The 17,632-nt window shown below is 42.4% G+C and overlaps 1 protein-coding gene across 1 annotated transcript in view; it reads right to left on the bottom strand.

Moving 5' to 3' along the window:
- LOC118829642 (S100P-binding protein-like) overlaps positions 1-5,802 on the bottom strand; it is a 41,338-nt gene extending 35,536 nt beyond the window's left edge. The window contains 1 exon segment of the mRNA XM_036736578.1: positions 4,521-5,802. Coding sequence (XP_036592473.1) covers positions 4,521-5,802 — 1,282 coding nt within the window.
- Positions 5,803-17,632: the final 11,830 nt, after the last annotated feature.

Raw genomic sequence — 17,632 nt, 5'->3', positions numbered from 1 at the left:
CGATAGGGACAGTAATAGCATCTTACCAGGCAAGAGACAGGACAAATACACCTGAGGTACCGTACCTCCCAGTTCTGGAATTGAGGCTCCAGGATCTTTGAATGCAACCCAAATGGAGCTATGATTGACCTTGACCTTGCCCTTCTTTGGACCAGCAGGAAATTCTGCTTGCCCTTGACTTTCTTCTTTTCTCCACTCTAACACTGCCAACCCCTCCAGCTTCCCCTAGAGTTGGGAAATTGCTAGTCCCAGGAGATGCTGATGCAGACACATGCTCCCTAACAAAAACACCTTTCCCCAGGGCTGGCCACCTGAGAAGACTGGCTTTGTCATCAGCTGAGGAAGACCTTCCTTATTTTCCTCCACCTCAAAGAGAAGATGCAAGGGCCTGATAAGAGACACAGCTGAGATTTCTGTTGTAAAGGAAGCCTGCAAATGTGAAACACATGTATCAGGACATAGAAGGGGCCCGTTTATTGTTTTCTGTAGGTGAAACTCCCCTAGCTAAGCTCTTAAAGGGAAAGGGAAAGAGTTTGGGCCTTTTCTCCATCTCCTCCACCCCTCCCCACCTGGGAAAAAAAAGTGATTTGGTTAAACAAATGAGAGAAAAACTTGAATGAGGAAGTGGTGGTGTCATAAACAGAGGGGAACACAAGACACTTGAGGTCATGAGAGTCAGAGGTGGCAGAAACTTATTTTTCAGATAAGGACATGGAAATCCAGAGGTTAAGTGATTTCATGAGATTATAGATTTAGCACTGGAAGAATACCTTCCAGGCCAAAGAGGCCCCTTTTCTTCATTTTACTGATGGGGAAACAGAGACCCATCTAGGTTAAATGATACATTATAGATTTGGAGCTTGGAAAGAGCCTGGAGGCCAGCTAGTCCCATTTCTTTCATTTTACTAATGAAGAAAATGGGGACCCCAGAGATTAAGTTATTTTATAGGCTAAAAGACTTAGAGCTGGCAGGAATTTGGGGGTCATCTGATCTAATCTCTCATTGTATCGATGATGGCCTAAAACACGGAGTAACTTGGAAAAGAACGGCAAAGTCGGAATTCGAATCCACGTCTCCAGATTACAAATTCAAGGTTCTTCTTGTTGCATCATACTGTGTCACTAACAAGCTCAGTGACTTTGGGTAAGTCACTTAATTTTCTAGAACTTGTTTCCTTAAGTGTAAAATGATGGTGGAAGGAAGGAAAGAAAGGAAAGCACTAATCAGGCATACGCCCCAGGCACTGGGTTAAGCACTTTATCAAATATTATCACGTTTGATTCTCACAACCACCTTGTGGTTCTTATTATGCCCATTTGACAGTTCAGGACACTGAGGTAGACAGAGGTTGCCTAGGTTCATGCAACTAGTAAATACCTGGGACTGGACTCAGGTCTTTCTGACTCTAGATGCAGCACTCAAACTGTCACTAACAAAGCCAAGTGACTTTGGAGAAGTGACTTATCTTTCTAAAACTCTGTTTCCTCAACCATAAGATGATGGTGGAGTTGTTGCTGTTCAGTCTTTTTTAGTCATGTCTGACTCTTCATGACCCCATTTGGGGTTTTCTTGGTAAAAATACTGGAGTGGCTTGCCATTTCCTTCTCCAGCTCATTTTACAGAAGCAAACAGGGTTAAGCGATTTGCCCAGGGTCACACAGCTAGTAAGTGTCTGAGGCTGGGTTTGAACTTAGGTCTCCCTAACTCCATGCCCAGCATTCTATCCACTGAATAGTCTAGTTGTGCCAGAGCAATATTAGTGACTGAAAAGTGAGAAGCCACCCATCCTGGCCCACCCCAGCTTAGGAAATCCCCCAAGGTTTAGCTCCTGTGGCCAGCCTGTGTTTGTAGGGCCAAGTTTCATCCCCATCCCCATGGCCAACAACTCACACAGAGCGGCTCTTCTCCCTGAGACGCTTATTGGAAACCCTACAAGACTGGACTTATGGTGAGATGCATGTTAAACAGATCTCAGCTCCAAGCCAACAGAGCACTGCCTCCCAGGCCTAGGGCAGTCAGGCCAACTTCCTTTCAGGCCCAGGGCCACTGGAGGATAAAGAGATGATTATTAGTATTGCCTGATGGCTGCCAAATCATGTAAAGTGAAAGGGGCTGGACTAGATGAGGTCCCCCAATGGGGTCCCTTCCAGCTCTTATATTCTATGCTTCTAAGATTCTGTGTCTCCCAAAGGACTTGAAAGCCAGCGCTCTGACAGCACGCTATGGGACAGCCAAGACTTCTGTGGCCGGAGAAGAATCAAGAAAGGAAAAATTGGGGACAGTGTCTTTCTTGATCAGGGAAAAGTATTTCCTACTAGTGCATTTAACCCTTTTTTGAGGTCTCAACAGGGAGCAGAATTTTAATCCCTTAGTGCCCATAACACTTCATAGGTGCCTTCACAGTCATCATATCATCCAGCCATTTACCCTTGATTTCCCAGAGATACAAGAATTGAGAGCTACGTGATTAGAAAGCATCTAGGCCAGTGGTTCCTTTGTATTTCAGTGGTACAAGGGGTCCATGCTAAAAATTCTCAGAATATTATGAGTAGTGTATTAAATTACTCTGGAAGTTCACAATACGTCTTTTATTGTTGTTGTGGTTAAGAGAGATTCCTCAGTAAGAAAAAAATGGGAACCACTGATCTTGGCCTTCTCCCTTTCTCTTCCAGCCATCTCCAGTGGGTGGAGTGAAGGCAATTAGTTGGTTAAGTGGATAGAAAACAGGGCCTGAAGTCAGGAAGACACATTTTCCTTCAAAACTGGCTTCAGACATTTACTAGCTGTGTGACCTTGGACAAGTCACTTCACCCTGCTTGCCTCAGTTTCCTCATTTGCAAAATGAGCTGGAGAAGAAATGTATCTTCCCACTCCAGTATTTTGCCATGAAAAACCCAAATGGGGTCATGAAGAGTCGAATGCAACTGGAATGCCTGATCTCAGGAAGAACTGAGTTTGGATGCTGCCTCTGACACTTAGCTAGCTGTTGGACTAGAAACCATTTGATGCACTTCTTTTGACCTCAGGTTTCCTCATGTGTAAGATAAGGATAATAATACCTTAGTAAAAAATGCTCATGGGAAGAATCACCACCATGAAATAATAAAAAAAGGAATGTGGCAAAATTCCAAAAATAATCTTGACTCCAAAAGAGATAGGAGAAGTCAAGACCATTCCTTCTTTGCAGAGCAAGAGGAATTCAGGTACAGAACATTGCATATTATTTCCAATTTTTTCAGTGTATGGATTAGTTCTGCTGACTTTCACTTTTAAAAAATTCTTTCTTTTAAGGGATGGCTCTTTGAAAGAGACAACTAGGAGGTAAAAGGAGATACGGGGGAGATCTGGGTGATGTAAAAATAGGGTAATAACAGTCTATTAAAAAGTACCTAAACCACCCTCCTTACATGATTGTAATGGGGCTCGAATGAGATACTAAGCATGTAAAGTATTTTGCAAAACTTTACAATAATATTCATAATAAGAAATGGTTTTATTATTATAGATGAGGAATCTGAAGTTCAGAAAAATGGAGGGACCTGACCAAGGTCACACAGCTAGTGAATATTAGAACAAGGTGGTGAATTTGGTCTTTAGAGCTAGGCTTTCTTTTTTTCCTCTTTTTTTCTCCCCCAAATAAAACTAATTAATGAAAAATGAAAAGTCATCAGACAACGGAAGCTAAGAGCAGTGGAGAGAAGACAAGGGAATTTATACATTCTCTCAGTATCCTTTCCTTCAATGGCATCTTTACCTTATTTCATTCAACACCAAATGACTTGTTTTGGTAATTTTGTAATACTAATAGGTATTCCTGAGTTCAAAACTCAGGGTACTATTTCCTCATTTAATGTCCCCAGGCTTCAGTTTTCTCAACTGTAAAATGAAAGGGTTGGACAAGATAGCCTCTATAGTCCCTTTCAGCTCCATAGCTGTGATCCTATGAAACTATGGTCGCTTCTAGAAAAGGTTAAATATGGGGCAGCTAGTAGAGCACTGGCCCTGGAGTCAGGAGGACCTGAGTTCAAATCCCACCTCAGACACTTGACATACCTACTAGCTGTGTGACCTTGGGCAAGTCACTTAACCCCAATTGCTCTGCCTTCCCACCTCAAAAAAAAAAAAAAAGAAAAGGTTTAATATGTCTTTTCTAGACTCTGAAAGTAGACTTCCCTGTGTCCAAAAGGGTTACTCTGCTTGAAGCCAGGCATTGGTCCCTGGGAGACACCTGCCTTCCATTTCAAATGAGGTTTACATCAAAAAACACACACCACCCTGCTAAAGAAACTTGCAGACCTCCTAGAAAGCAGATTGAGTCTATACTGGGCACTTCTAAAAAGGAGACAAGGGGAAAAAAATAGTCAAAGGTGATAAGGTCTTGAAAACATGTCTTATTAAAATAAAAGAATTCAAAATCTATAAAGAGCAAGAGACAGAAAGGAATAAAAACTCCTCTGAGCACTGAAGAGGGGAGAGGTAGTCCCCTCATAGCTGAGGGAATGAGATGACCAGAACTGACCCAAGGCCCTGAGACCCACAATGGCTCCATGAGGTCTGTCTGTCCACTAAGTCAGGCTGTACCTCTGTAGAGGCCTCTGCCTGAACCGGGGGTAGTTTATCATGGTGAGGGCTGAAAGGTGCTGCCACCTGTGATTCCGGATTTGATGTTCCACACTAGCGACTCGGTTCATCAAGGCATACAACTCACCTAAGGACCCCTGGTTCAGAGCCCTAGGTTTTGGTACATGAGTGATACCATTCTTGAGTGAAATCTGCATCTTGGGTTCTGGTTCTGCTTGTGAAAATCTCGGATACTTAATCCTTGCTCTCATTGGTAGGAGTGGGGCAATTTTGTTCATTCTTCTTGTCTCGTGTCCCACCATCTTCCCAGAATCCTTATCTAGGATGATGCGTTTGCCTGATGATGAGGGAACAGCTGGGCACTGGCTTGCACCACTGATTTTATGTCTCCTATTCCCCAAAGATGATTTCCCATCAGAGGGGCTACCTGTCGGTTCCAAGGTCAGAGAGATTAAAGGGGTAGGCACATCATGACAAGGCATTTTGGTCCCATAGACCATCTGTGGAGGGTTACCTTTGGAAGGAGACAAAGGTCCTTCCCAAACAGAGCTAGCAGAATAAGTTTCTTCATGCCCAGTCAAAGGTTTGCTGTTATTACTACTAGCGCCGTCTTTGCTCCCACCTTCCCCTGGATGGGAAGGTCTTCCGAAGCGGTCTGCGTTCCTGCAGGTGTCTTTGGAGGATTCCATCTTATCTTTTCCAAGTGCACCTTTCCAAACGATTGGCTTAAATGGTGGGACAGTGGTTACTTTCAAAAGATTCTTTTCTGGTGCACAGTGTCTGCTAGACAGTTTGGTGGGAGTGAGGCTGTGACTAGCTGGTGTACTTACCTGCGGTAGCTGGAGGATGCTGGCTGGCCCAGCTCCAAGCTCCAAGCTACATGGTGAATTTATGTCTTGGGGAGAGTCAAGTGACACACAACTATCTCTCCCCACTTTCTCCATTTGACCACCTGCATTTTTTAGCCCTCCACCCAGAGGGGACTGATCGTTTGGGGAAGCATCATCCCTCAAAAGCTCCTGAATCTCTTCTTCAGTGTAACTGAAGGGACTGTCGTCTTCTTCTCCATCTGAGAGTTCCAGTAAGGAGTCATCTAACTCATCTTCATCCTGTCCTGATGAAGCCCAAGAGGTACCTGGAGCAGGCAAAAGATGCTCGCCAGACCCTGAGCTATCACAGCTAGGAAGGGATTCTAAGCAGCTGCTCATATCCTTTGACATGATGAGCGAATTCCTCTTTCTAGTACAAAACCAAGAGTAAAGGTGTCCTCTTGCTTTGGCCCAGTCTATTGAGAACTGCTGGAGGCTAGGGGCAGCTTTCCTAAGAGATTTCCCTGTACATGGTTTCCAAGAGGCCTCATGAAGGCCTCACTTGGCCCCCAGTGCCATTTCGTGGCACTCCTTTTCAGCAATGCTCCCCCTACTAAATGAGTCACAAGTGACCGGAGGAGAGAGCTTTCACATGGATGATGTCACAATGCTGACCTTCCCTCCTGCCCCTTCCCCACCCCAGTCCCTAAGATTAGCAAGAATTGTAAGCTTCTAGAGAGATCTTTGTGAGTACCTTGGTCCAACTAGAGATCTAAAATGAGATCTCTTTAAAAAGAAAATAAATATATAGGCATACACTGAGATATAATTACACAAAATTACTACGGACAAAAGCACTGACCTATTTGGGAGGAAACTTTTTTCCCAAAGAGCAAATAAATAAGCTTATTCCATACAGATGGGTAGGGTATTATAATTAGTAAGTAGAAATCCAGGAAAGTAGGGATGTTCAGATGGGAAAATAAACCAGGGGGAACAGAATACCAGGTTTGGAGTTAGAGGATTCCAAATGTGACTAAGTCAGTCAATTAACATTTATTAAGCACAATGTTTGTCGATCTAACCGAGGCCTTTGATATTTTAAGTCGTGAGGCCTTGTGGAAGATCGTGGCAAAATTTGGTGGCCCTGGAAAATTCATCAGTATTGTATACCAGTTCCATGCTTGCATGGCTTGTGGATAATGGACAAGGCCTTCACACTTTGCCAGTCACCAATGGAGCAAAGCAGGGCTATGTGCTTGCTCCCAGGCTTTTTAGCATGATGTTTTCCTTGATGTTGTCAGGCACCTTGAGTGAGTAGGAAAATAATTTTAAGATCAGCTACTTCACTGACAGGAAATTATTTAGCTTGAAAAGGCTGCAAGCCAAGACTAAAGCAGGGGTAGAGCTGGTGCATGACTTTTTGCTCACAGATGATTGTACACTCAATTCTGGCCTGTGAGGCTGAGATGTAACACAGTAGGGATTGATTCTTTGCTGCCTGTGCTAATTTTGACCTAATAATTAACACCAGGAAAACAGAGGTTCTCCCAGCACCCATACCATCCATATTTGGAACCACCAGTTACAGTAAATGGCAATATTTTGAGTGCTGTGGATAAATTCACTTATCTTGGCACTATACTTACCAGGAATGTACACATAGATGATGACATTGACACACTCATCACAGGAGCTAGTTCAGTATTTGACAGACTCCAAAGGAAAGTGTGGGAGAGAAGAGGTGTTAGGCTGCCTACCAAACTGAAGATCTACAGAACCATTGTGCTGACCTCTTTGTTGTTTACCTGTGGAGCCTGGACATTATACCAGCACCATGCTAGGAAAGTGAATCGCTTCCATTTGAATTATTTTAGGAAGCTTCTGAAGATCACCTGGCAGGATAAGGTACCAGACACAAAGGTCCTTTCTTGAGTTGAACTACTGAGAATCCAAACTCTACTGCAGAGAATAATTCTAATGGCTAGCCACATTGTTCAAATGCCACACATACATTTTTACAGAGAACTCATATAAAAAAGTTACTTGCCTGGAGATCAGAAGAATCAATATAAAGACATTCTCACAGTTTCTCTAAAGAACTTTGGCCTCTATGGGGGGACATGGAAGACACTGGCACAGGACTGCCCAGCATGGCATGCCCCGATCAAAGAAGGCGCTGTGCTCTATGAGCAAAGTGGAATTGTAGTAGCTCAAAAGAAATGTAAGACGTAAATAATTAGAGACATCTCCACTCCAAAAGTTCATATGGACTATCTGTGCCCAACCTGTGGTAGAGCTCTCAGAGCTCACATTGGTTTGATCGGCCACAGTTAGACACACTGTACCTTGATCCCAACATGGTCATGTCATTTTGGTCGTCTTTGAGCAGGAAAGACAACCAGCCAATCAACCAACCAATTAAGCATCTATTATGTGCCAGACACTATGCTATGCTAAAAAAAAAAAAAAAGACAGTTCCTGCCTTCAAGGAGCTTACAATCTAATGGGAGAAGAAAATATATAAAAGAAAGCTATAAAGGGGTGGGGAAGGAGAAAGTACCTAGCCACCAGCATGATGGCCAAAGTCAGAGGAGTACAGCAGGGTAGGAAATGAAGATGTGGCTGACCTGGACCTCTTCCTTAAATGGAGATTCTGGGAGGCTCTCTCCACCCTCCAATGAGTGGGAGAGTCCCCAGGTGGCAGAGGGCACTGATGAGGTGTAAGTTCCATGACTAAATAGATCTTCAGGATGAAGATGTTCTTGGAGCATGATGGGAAAGGCCATAGGATTTTACGTCAGATGAAAAATGAGGAGATGGCCGACCTGGATCATCACCTTAAATGCCCCAAAGACAGCACCATTCTCTTTCAAGTTGGCCTTCCACATTTTCAAGACTAACTGTGTATCCCAGCTTCCAAAAACTCCTTGGTCTGACTCTACTACCCACTTAGCTAGGCAACGCTCAGTCATTATTTCTTCTCTCTAGACCTTAGTTTCTTCATCCTTACAGTGAGGAAGTTGGAGCAGATAACCTCTAGTAGATGATCCTTCCAAATCTTAATCCTAGGTCTTCATAAGCTTGTCTGGAAAATATAGAAGAGATTTTGAAAATATATATGTATGTAACATATAACTTTTAAATGACTGTGCTGATTTTACCTAATGAAATTTTAAATTCAGTAACTATATTTCATAGAGATTCATGGACAATGGCACAGCTACCCACTTCCTCCGGGCTAGAAGCCAGTGCCTTGGTAACTAGCAAACAAATTGGCAACATTTAGGGTTTCCCCAATTCTACCAACTTGTTAACTGTATTTTGATCAAACTTGTCTGGGCATTGGTGTAATGTGAAAGCAGAACTCAACAGTGAGACAAAAACAACAGAGAAATAACTGTCAGTCAGTCAATAATTATTTACAAAACCTTACACTATGTGCTAGCCACTATGCCAAGTTAAGAAAATGCAAATAAAAGTAAAAGCAGTCCTCGCTCTGAAGCAGCTTACATTCTAATGGGGGCAACAAGATGTAAATAGCCAGGCACATACAAGATATGTATTATAAATGAAAGATACACACATATAGTCTATATGGATATATAGCATATAGTATAAATGAAAGATATATATGTGTATATAGTATATATTGACACATAGCATATAATATAAATGAAGGAGATATAGACACACAGGTATATATTATACATGGATATATAGCACATAGTATAAATGAAAGAGATATGTGTGTATATAATCTATATGACACATAGCATGTAGTATAAATGAAAGAGATATATGTATATTGCACATAAGGATACATAGCATATAGTATAAATGAAAGATAGAGAGCAATTACTCATTGATATATAATACATAGCATGTAGTATAAATGAAAGAGATATATGTATATTGCACATAAGGATACATAGCATATAGTATAAATGAAAGATAGAGAGCAATTACTCATTGATATATAATACATAGAGATACATAGTATAATAAGTATAAATGAAAGGAAGGTCATTGAAACATTTTAAAAGGTGCCCAGAGGAGTATTAAAGGAGGTTCAGAAGGAATCACAGATAAGGAGGACAGTTTTGAAAGTAACAGGTTGAATTTATCGTATGCTTTTTTTTTCTTAAAGCAAGAAGTATGAAGTAGATATTCGTGGTTTCCTATACAATCCTTTTTGTTGTTTTGTACTTTGCATACGGAAATGCTTGGGTTTTGGTGTTTTGAAGGCAATCAGGATTAAGTGACTAACCCAGGGTCACACAGCTAGTGTCAGAGGACAGATTTGAACTCAGGTCCTCTTGACTCCAGAGCTGGTGCTCTATCCACTGCACCACCTAGCTGCCCCAAGTTAAGAAGTTTGTTTTAAGTTTTACTAAAATCCAACTAAGTCATCTCTTCCCCACCTCCCCCTGCCAATCCCCTACCAGCTTGTAACCCTGTCGAAAAGTAAATCAGTGTAGTCTGGTATGACCTGCTCTTGAGGAAGCCATCCCAGCTCCCTGTGATCACCCCTTCCTTTCTAAATATTCACTAACCACTCCATCAATAACTCCTACTAAAATTTGGCCAAGGCTTGAAGTCTGTCTCACTATCTACACTTTGCAGACTTCACTCTTTTCTCTTTTTTTGCAAATGAGGACCTTTGCTCTTTCCCAGTCCCTGAAAGATCATTGGAAGCAGCTTAGCAATCACATTTACCAGTTTTCTCAGGACCTTGGTCAGGGGAACCATGACTCTCAGGAGAGTCAAACTGCTAGATTTTCAGAGTAAGCATTTATACCTCAGAAATAGGCAAACATTACAAATTAGGAATTTTTTTTTATTTTCTAGGTTTCAGAAGGTGATGGAGAAAATATTAATAATGCAGGTTAAACTTAAAAGGTGGCCTGCACAAATGTGGCTTCCCCCCCTCCTCTAAAAGCTGGTTGTTAAATATTTACCAGCACACCCCTAGATATAGTTTACTCAGGCCTGATCATTTGAACTCATTGAGGATATTTAAATGTCCTCTTGGGGCAGCTAAGGGATGCAGTAAATAGAAGGCCGGACCTAGAGTCAGGAAGATCTGAGCTCAAATCCAGCCTCAGATACTTACTGGTTGTGTGACCCTGGGCAAGTCACTTAACCCTGTTTGCCTCAGTTTGCCCATCTGGAGAAGAAAATGGCAAACCACATCACCTATGTTCATCCAATGATGGAAATCCTTTGCTCCACCCAGACTGATGAAGGACTTTTTCTTCACCTAGTTTGCATCTTTGATTGATTAAAACAGTTGAGAAGTCTGAGCATTCTATGTTTACCTTAGCTGTAGTAGATATGGAAACCTCCCACCAGCACCACCACCATACCTTTATATATTCAGGATGCTGTAGTGGTTCCCCATTACCTCTGAGACAGAAACAAACTCTTCTGTCTAGCATTAAAAGCCCTTTGCCATCCTGGCTCCAGATTTATTCTACATTATTCCTTTTCATGCATTCTGTGATCTAGACAAACCCAGCCCACTTGCTGTTATCCATATATAATCACGCCATCCCTCATCTCTTCATTTTTACCCTGGATGTTCCCCAAGGCTGAAATGCACTCACTCTCCACCTTTGCCTTAAAGAGTCCTTAGCTTCGTTTAAAGCTCAGCTCAAATGCTACCTCCTACAGGAGGCTTTTTCTGACTCCATCCCCCTTCAGTTGCTAGTTCCCTTCTTCCTATCAAAAATGACTTCTAACTTAGTTTTAATATTTTTTATATTTGCTTATTTGGAAGACAGAGATAGTCAACTTTGCATCTCTGTTGCTAGAACCTAGCACAATTTCTGGCACATATAGATGCTTGTTGAATGAATCAAAGTGTGAATGAAGCTAGCTTGGCCAAGATATCAAAGCTCATAGAATGTTAGATCTGGTAAAAAAACTTCATTTTAAAGATGAAGAAACTGAGACCCAGAGAAGTTAAATGAAATGTCTGTGGTCATGAAGCATTTGGCAGAGCGAGGATCTAAACCTAGGTCCTCTCCCTCTCAATCTAGTTCCCTTTCCATTACACTTCATCACAAGCAGGTATGTGATATATATCCTGTGAGTTATTGTTTGTCCTTTGTTTTCAAAGAGGACCAATGACACCATGAAGTGTTGTTTTAAGGTGAGTATGTTCAACAGTTTTCTTACTTTCAATTTTATTAATCTCTCCTATGATTTTCAGGATTTCCAGCCTGGTTTTTAATTGGAGGTTTTTCATTTATTCTTTTTCTAGCTTTTTTAGTTCCATGTCCAATTCATTGATCTGCTTTTTCTCTGCATCCCATAAAGTTTGGTATGTTGTCTTATTGTTGCCATTTTTAAAATGAAATTATCAATTGTTTCTATGATTTATTCTTTGACCCACTTATCTTTTAGGGTTAGATTATTTAATTTCCAATTAATTTTTAATCTCTTTCCATTGTCCATTATTAAATGTAATTTTTACTGCATTATGATCTGAAAAGGATGCATTTACTATTTCTGCTTTTCTGCATTTGGTTGTGAGGTTTTTGTGTCCCAATACATGGTCAATTTTTGTGTAGGTGCCATGCACTGCTGAGCAAAAAGTGTATTCCTTTCTATTCCCATTCAATTTTCTCCAGAGATCTAGCATGTCTAACTTTTCCAGGATTTTATTCATTAAGGTGAGTATGAATTGGATTTAAGTGAGGCAGAGCTGCACAAAGTCATCAGCCTCACTCTCTCTTCCAGAGTCATCGAAGTCCAATGGCAAGACAAAAGTCAAGATGACTGGTGTTGGTCCAGGATGCAGCAGATGACCTTGGTGTCTTCCATGTCTGACCAACTCTAAGCACTCCACAGTGCCTGCTTCAGCCTCCCTCATGGCTATGGAACAAACTATTCTCATTCATCTACTAACCAATGGGTCTGAGGAATTACTAGGAAAGCAGAGAAGGTAGAGGATTCTGTAGGTTGGATGATCTAAGAAGGAAACAGAGCTTGAGAGCTAGACCTTGAAAGATGATAATTGCCACTGAGGAAAATGGCATAGTAGGACCAGGTAATATTTCCCTCCCTGTCCTACTGATCTCTCCTGGCTTGGAATTTTACTATTAAATATTCATTCATTTATTTTAAAACTCTATTAAAGTACAAATGTCCTGAGAGACATCATACATTGTCTTCATAGTCAAGAATGCCTAAGTGTGAGGAGAGGGTAGAGGATGGAAGGCTGGCCAGTGAGGATTCAGTGCTGGGAGCATGGACTTCAATTAGTTTGTCAGATACTTTCCTGAGAGTAGTTTTCATAGGGGGAGAGCAGAGTAAGAGGATCCTACATATCTGTAAAGGGGTAGGGCAGTGTTGCCAAGTGAGAAGGGGGAACGAAAATGGCAATGGTAGAGAATCAAAAGCAAAGTTTTCCAAAGGCTAGCTCTGATGATCCAAACCCTGGGATCATCTATCCCTTCCTCCACCTCAAATCTTACCCAACTCCTAAGTCCTAGACCTACATATAATGGGACTCATCCCATGGAGCTGGTCTGGGGATAGGCTTATGCCCTGGTCCCTTCCAGCAGGACATATTCTCTGGCCCCTTTTTAAATACATGACCAGGGGCTCCTGCTTGGTCCTTTGTTCCTGGGGAGGGTGGGGGAGGGAGGAAATTGGAGAAGAGGAGTGTATTAAAGAAATTGACAACTGAGCCAAGAACAGCTGCCCACTGGGTGGATGGAGGAGAGATGGTGATGGCTTCCTCTACTTTGTTGAAACGCTGCAAATATCAACTCTCCCTTGGACTTCTAGTGAGGGGGGAGGTGATATCTCTCCCTTTCCTCTCCCCGGCAACAGCTATGTTGCCTGCAAGAATATGGCAACGGGAACATGTGCTGCCTAGCTAAGCCTGAGATGGAACCTAAGTTTCTGCCTACCTTTCTTGCTTTGTATTTGAATGAAATAAAAAGCATTAAGTGTTTACTACGAGGAAAGCGCTGTGCTGAGCACTGAGGATATAAAAAGATAAAGCCGAGATAGTCCCTGTGTTTATTTCCCTCGAACAGAGACAACTTGTGGTTGTGAGGTTGTGTGGTTATGAGAAAAGGATCTTTCCAACTTTGGCAGGTACCATGTGAATGTGAGGGGTTCCGAGTCACTGAATCAGGTGCTGGTTGCCCAGTGGGAGGTATTTCCTATGCTTCATACTTCTCAGAGAAAATGATCTCCACCAGGAGGATGAGTCATGCATGCCTGGCTGGCCAGAAGTTATGGACCTTGGGTTGGTGATCACACAGTATAAATCTGAGGTGAATGTGAAATGTCTGTTAAGTGGTCCCACATGTCTCCTGGGAATCGTTATCTACCAGAAGAATCTAATAGAGATGATGGGTTATAGTTTGCATTGTAAGTATGTGTTATTGTCTCTTTTGTGTTTTAAGCCTTTCTTTTGTGGTGGAGAAAATTAATAGCTAACCTATACCTGATGTCTACTACTTTATACACTGAGGATCAAGCTTAAAAAGGCCAAGGTCTCCCACCGCATCTGGGCCATCTCCAATTGCCCTGATCTATGTCTTGCCACTGGACCAAGATGGCTATGGAGGAGAGAGTGAGGCTGGTGACTTTGCACAGCCCTCCCTCATTTAAATCCAATTCACTTGCAAGTCATGACATCACCTTCCTGATGTCATGGTCCTCTTTGAGAACAAGGACAAACAACAATACACTGAGTACCCTTTCTAAAGGAAGCCCTTTCAGGGAAGACTCCAGACATGAGCCATATGAACTATATAGGGAAATTTTCCTGGAATAACTCCACATGAAGGTGAATGAGTCAGAAGATATGAGAAAAAGTCTGAATTTTCTCCCTTTGCAATCAAGCTCTCCCAGCACTGAACTCAGTCTGCTTGAGTCCATAGCAGGTGCCTCATGTGGGATAGGGCCATTCCCAGACCACAAGTAACATACTGAAATGAATATTTCTTAAGGCTATCTATTTTTTAAAATTTAATTTACTTTTACTTTTCATTCCAAATTCTCTCCCTTGCTCTGCCCACTCCTCCACTCATTGAGAAAGTAAGAAAAACAAAATCCATTACAAATACATATAGTCATACAAAACAAATTTCCACAGTAACCAGAGAGAGAAAGAGAGAGGGAGGGAGGGAAAGAGGGAGGGAGAGGGAGGGAGAGAAGGAGAGACAGACAGACAGACAGACAGAGAGATAGAGACAGAGAGACAGAGGAGGGAGAGAAAGCGGAGAGAGAGAGAGACAGAGACAGAGCCAGAGAAAAGGAGGGAGGGAGGGAGAGAGGAGAAGAAGAGAGAGGGGGAGAGAGAGACAGAGACAGAGAGAAGGAGGGAGGGGGAGAGGGAAAGAGAGAGAAAGGAGAGAGGGAGAGAGAGGAGAGGGGGAGAGAGAGACAGAGACAGACAGAGACAGAGACAGAGAGAGAAGAGGGAGAGAGAGAGAGGAGAGGGAGAGAGAGAGGAGAGAGGGAGAGAGAAGACAGAGGGAGGAAGGGAGAGAGGGAGGGAGGGAGAGAGAGAAAGGGAGAGAGATCTTTTAATTTGCACTCTTCCCTCCACCCCCACCCCCACCCCTATAGCAAAGAAACCCATTTCTCCAAATTATAGCAAAACAGTAATCAGAGAAGTTCCAAATAGGAGAATATATACCAGACAATACAAAGTGAAGGAGCTCTCCAATTGAGAGAGAGTTAACTCAGCTCAACCAAGAGAGAGGGTCCTGGATCTCACCCAAGGGGAAACTCCCTGAAGTCTTTAGAATAGCAACTGTTGAATCCATCAGCTCTCTCTGGTGGTAAATAGCATTTTTCATCATTAGTTTAAAGCTAGCTTTTTCAAAGTTCATTTTTGTGCTTTGCTGATTCAAATCTGCACCAGCAAAATTACTTTCAAGACAATCTTATCCATTGGAGGAATATTCTGCGCAGCCCATGGGTCAGCAGGGGTGGGTGATGCTGCACTGGAAGTCAGTTTCAGGTACAGCACTTGGAAAAGTCACTCTCTTCATTGACTCCCCCAGGTTTCTTCCTTCCCAACTCACTTCTCCATTTGCAGTTATTAGGCCTTTGTCTGTCTTCCAGCAGCTGTCATCTGTTAATCCATTTGGGATTAGAGCTGGCTTCTATTGGGAAATTCCCTGGAAGGTCTTCAGTCCCTCTCTCATGTGACTTCTTCATAGCCATCCTGGCAGGGGACTGCAGTGCTGCTGTCCAGCAAAAGCAGGATTAAGAGAGCTTCAGATTTCTAACAGGGGTTCTTAACCTTTTGGGGGTCCTGGTCCCCTTGCTGAAGCCTATGGACCCCTCCTCAGAATGATGTTTTTAAATGCACAGGACTAGAGAGGAAACCAATTACATTGAAATACAGCTATCAAAATATTTTTTAAAAGACAAGTTCGTGGACCCCAGGTTAAGAACTCCTATTCCAGAGCAAGACAGAGCAGAGACTAAGACTTTGGCTGAGTGAGAGAGAATCAAAAACAAAGAATTTTAGACTCCTGTTGTGTCAGAGCTAGAAGAGAGGTCTTAGAGATTGAGTACAACTTCCTTCTTCTACAATGAGGAAACTAAGGCATAGGGAGAAGTAACTTGTCTAAAGTCTTTTAGCTAATTTGTAACAGAGATTGAAATTCTGACCTCCTGACTCCAAGTCCCCCAATGCAAGAGACAATTTCTGGACAACAGTATCAGCCACAGGCAAAGTTTGCCTTCGATACCCCTCCACTAAGGATATGCTAATGTTTAACAACCAGCTTTCTGGAGGAGGGGAGGAATTGTGTCCATGACACACTTTTAAGTTTAATTCACATTATTAATACTTTCTTTATCACATTTGAAGTCTAGACCATGAACAAAATAATAAATTAAGCCTGATTTGTGCCTGTTCCAATTGTTGACATATAAATAAATTTTCAAATTTAACCACCAACTCTCTTGAGATGGTTCAGTCAGTTCCAACAGATCCCTGTGAGAGAAATGATTATTAATAACTAGTAATTTTGGGAGATTCCGCATTCCCTCTTTTTCTATTTTCAAGACCTCAACCTTTAAAGGTTGAATTAAACTTCTCTATCTAACCCCACCCAACCTTACAAGGAATTTCTAGTCTAAGGTTAATTCCATGCAATTAAGCTTGGGTGGAGACGGACCCTTTTTTCTAAATTGCCCAAGGTGGGGGTGGTCTGGGTATAGAGATAGTTCATCTGTCCAAGGAGGAATGATATCATTCTCAGCCCCTCATTGTAACATTCTTTCTTGGTTGGTTGGTGGGTTGTTGTCCTTCATTCTCAAAGAGGACCCAAATGACATCACTATGCTTGAGTCAAGATTCAATGTGTCTGACTGTGGCTGATCAGGCCAATATGAGCTCGGAATGCTCTACCACAGGCTGGGCATAAATGGTCAGTGTGAACATTTGGGGTGGATACTCCAAACTTGCACATCCTGTGTTTCCTTTGAACTATTTCAATTCTGCCTTGCTCATAGAGCACAGCACCTTCTCTGATGTGGGCATGCCATGTTGAGTGGTCTTGTGCCAATGTCTCCCATGTCACACAATCAATTCCAAAGTTTTTGAGAGAGCCCTTAAGAGTGTCCTTATATCACTTCTTCTGACCACCACATGAACGCTTGCCCTGTGTGAGTTCTCCATAAAATAGTCTTTTTGGCAATCAGATGTTTTGCATTCGAACAACGTGGAGTTGTACTCTCTGAAGCAGAGTTTGAATGCGTGGCAATTTAGTTCTAGTAAGGACCTCAGTGTCTGGCACCTTATCCTGCCAGGTGATCTTCAGAATCTTCCTAAGATAATTCAAATGGAAGTGATTCAGTTTCCTGGCATGGCTCTGATAGACTGTCCAGGTTTCACAGTCATACAACAGTGAAGTCAGCACAATGGCTCTGTAGACCTTCAGTCTGGTAGGCAGTCTAATGCCTCTTCTCTCCCATACTTTCCTTTGGAGCCTCCCAAACACTGAGCTAGCTCGGGCAATGCATGAGTCAACCTCATTATCAATGTGTACATCCTCATTAATTGTCAACCAATCAGGGTTGGTGGGGGGGAGGAGACACCTGCTTTTCAAAGGGTATATAAACGGTGATCCCGCTACCATGATTGTCTTTGGTCTAAGACAGATGGCCAAATGACCACATGGGTGTGATGCCCTCTGACCCTGAAGAAGTGTCTTTGAGGTTAGCATTTTGCTTTGGGGGCTCATTCATT

This window comes from Trichosurus vulpecula, chromosome 8 (genome assembly GCF_011100635.1).
Source record: "Trichosurus vulpecula isolate mTriVul1 chromosome 8, mTriVul1.pri, whole genome shotgun sequence".
NCBI classification, from domain to species: Eukaryota; Metazoa; Chordata; class Mammalia; order Diprotodontia; family Phalangeridae; genus Trichosurus; species Trichosurus vulpecula.
The sequence above is the reverse complement of the archived record's forward strand: the minus strand, read 5'-3'. Positions and strand labels throughout refer to the sequence as shown.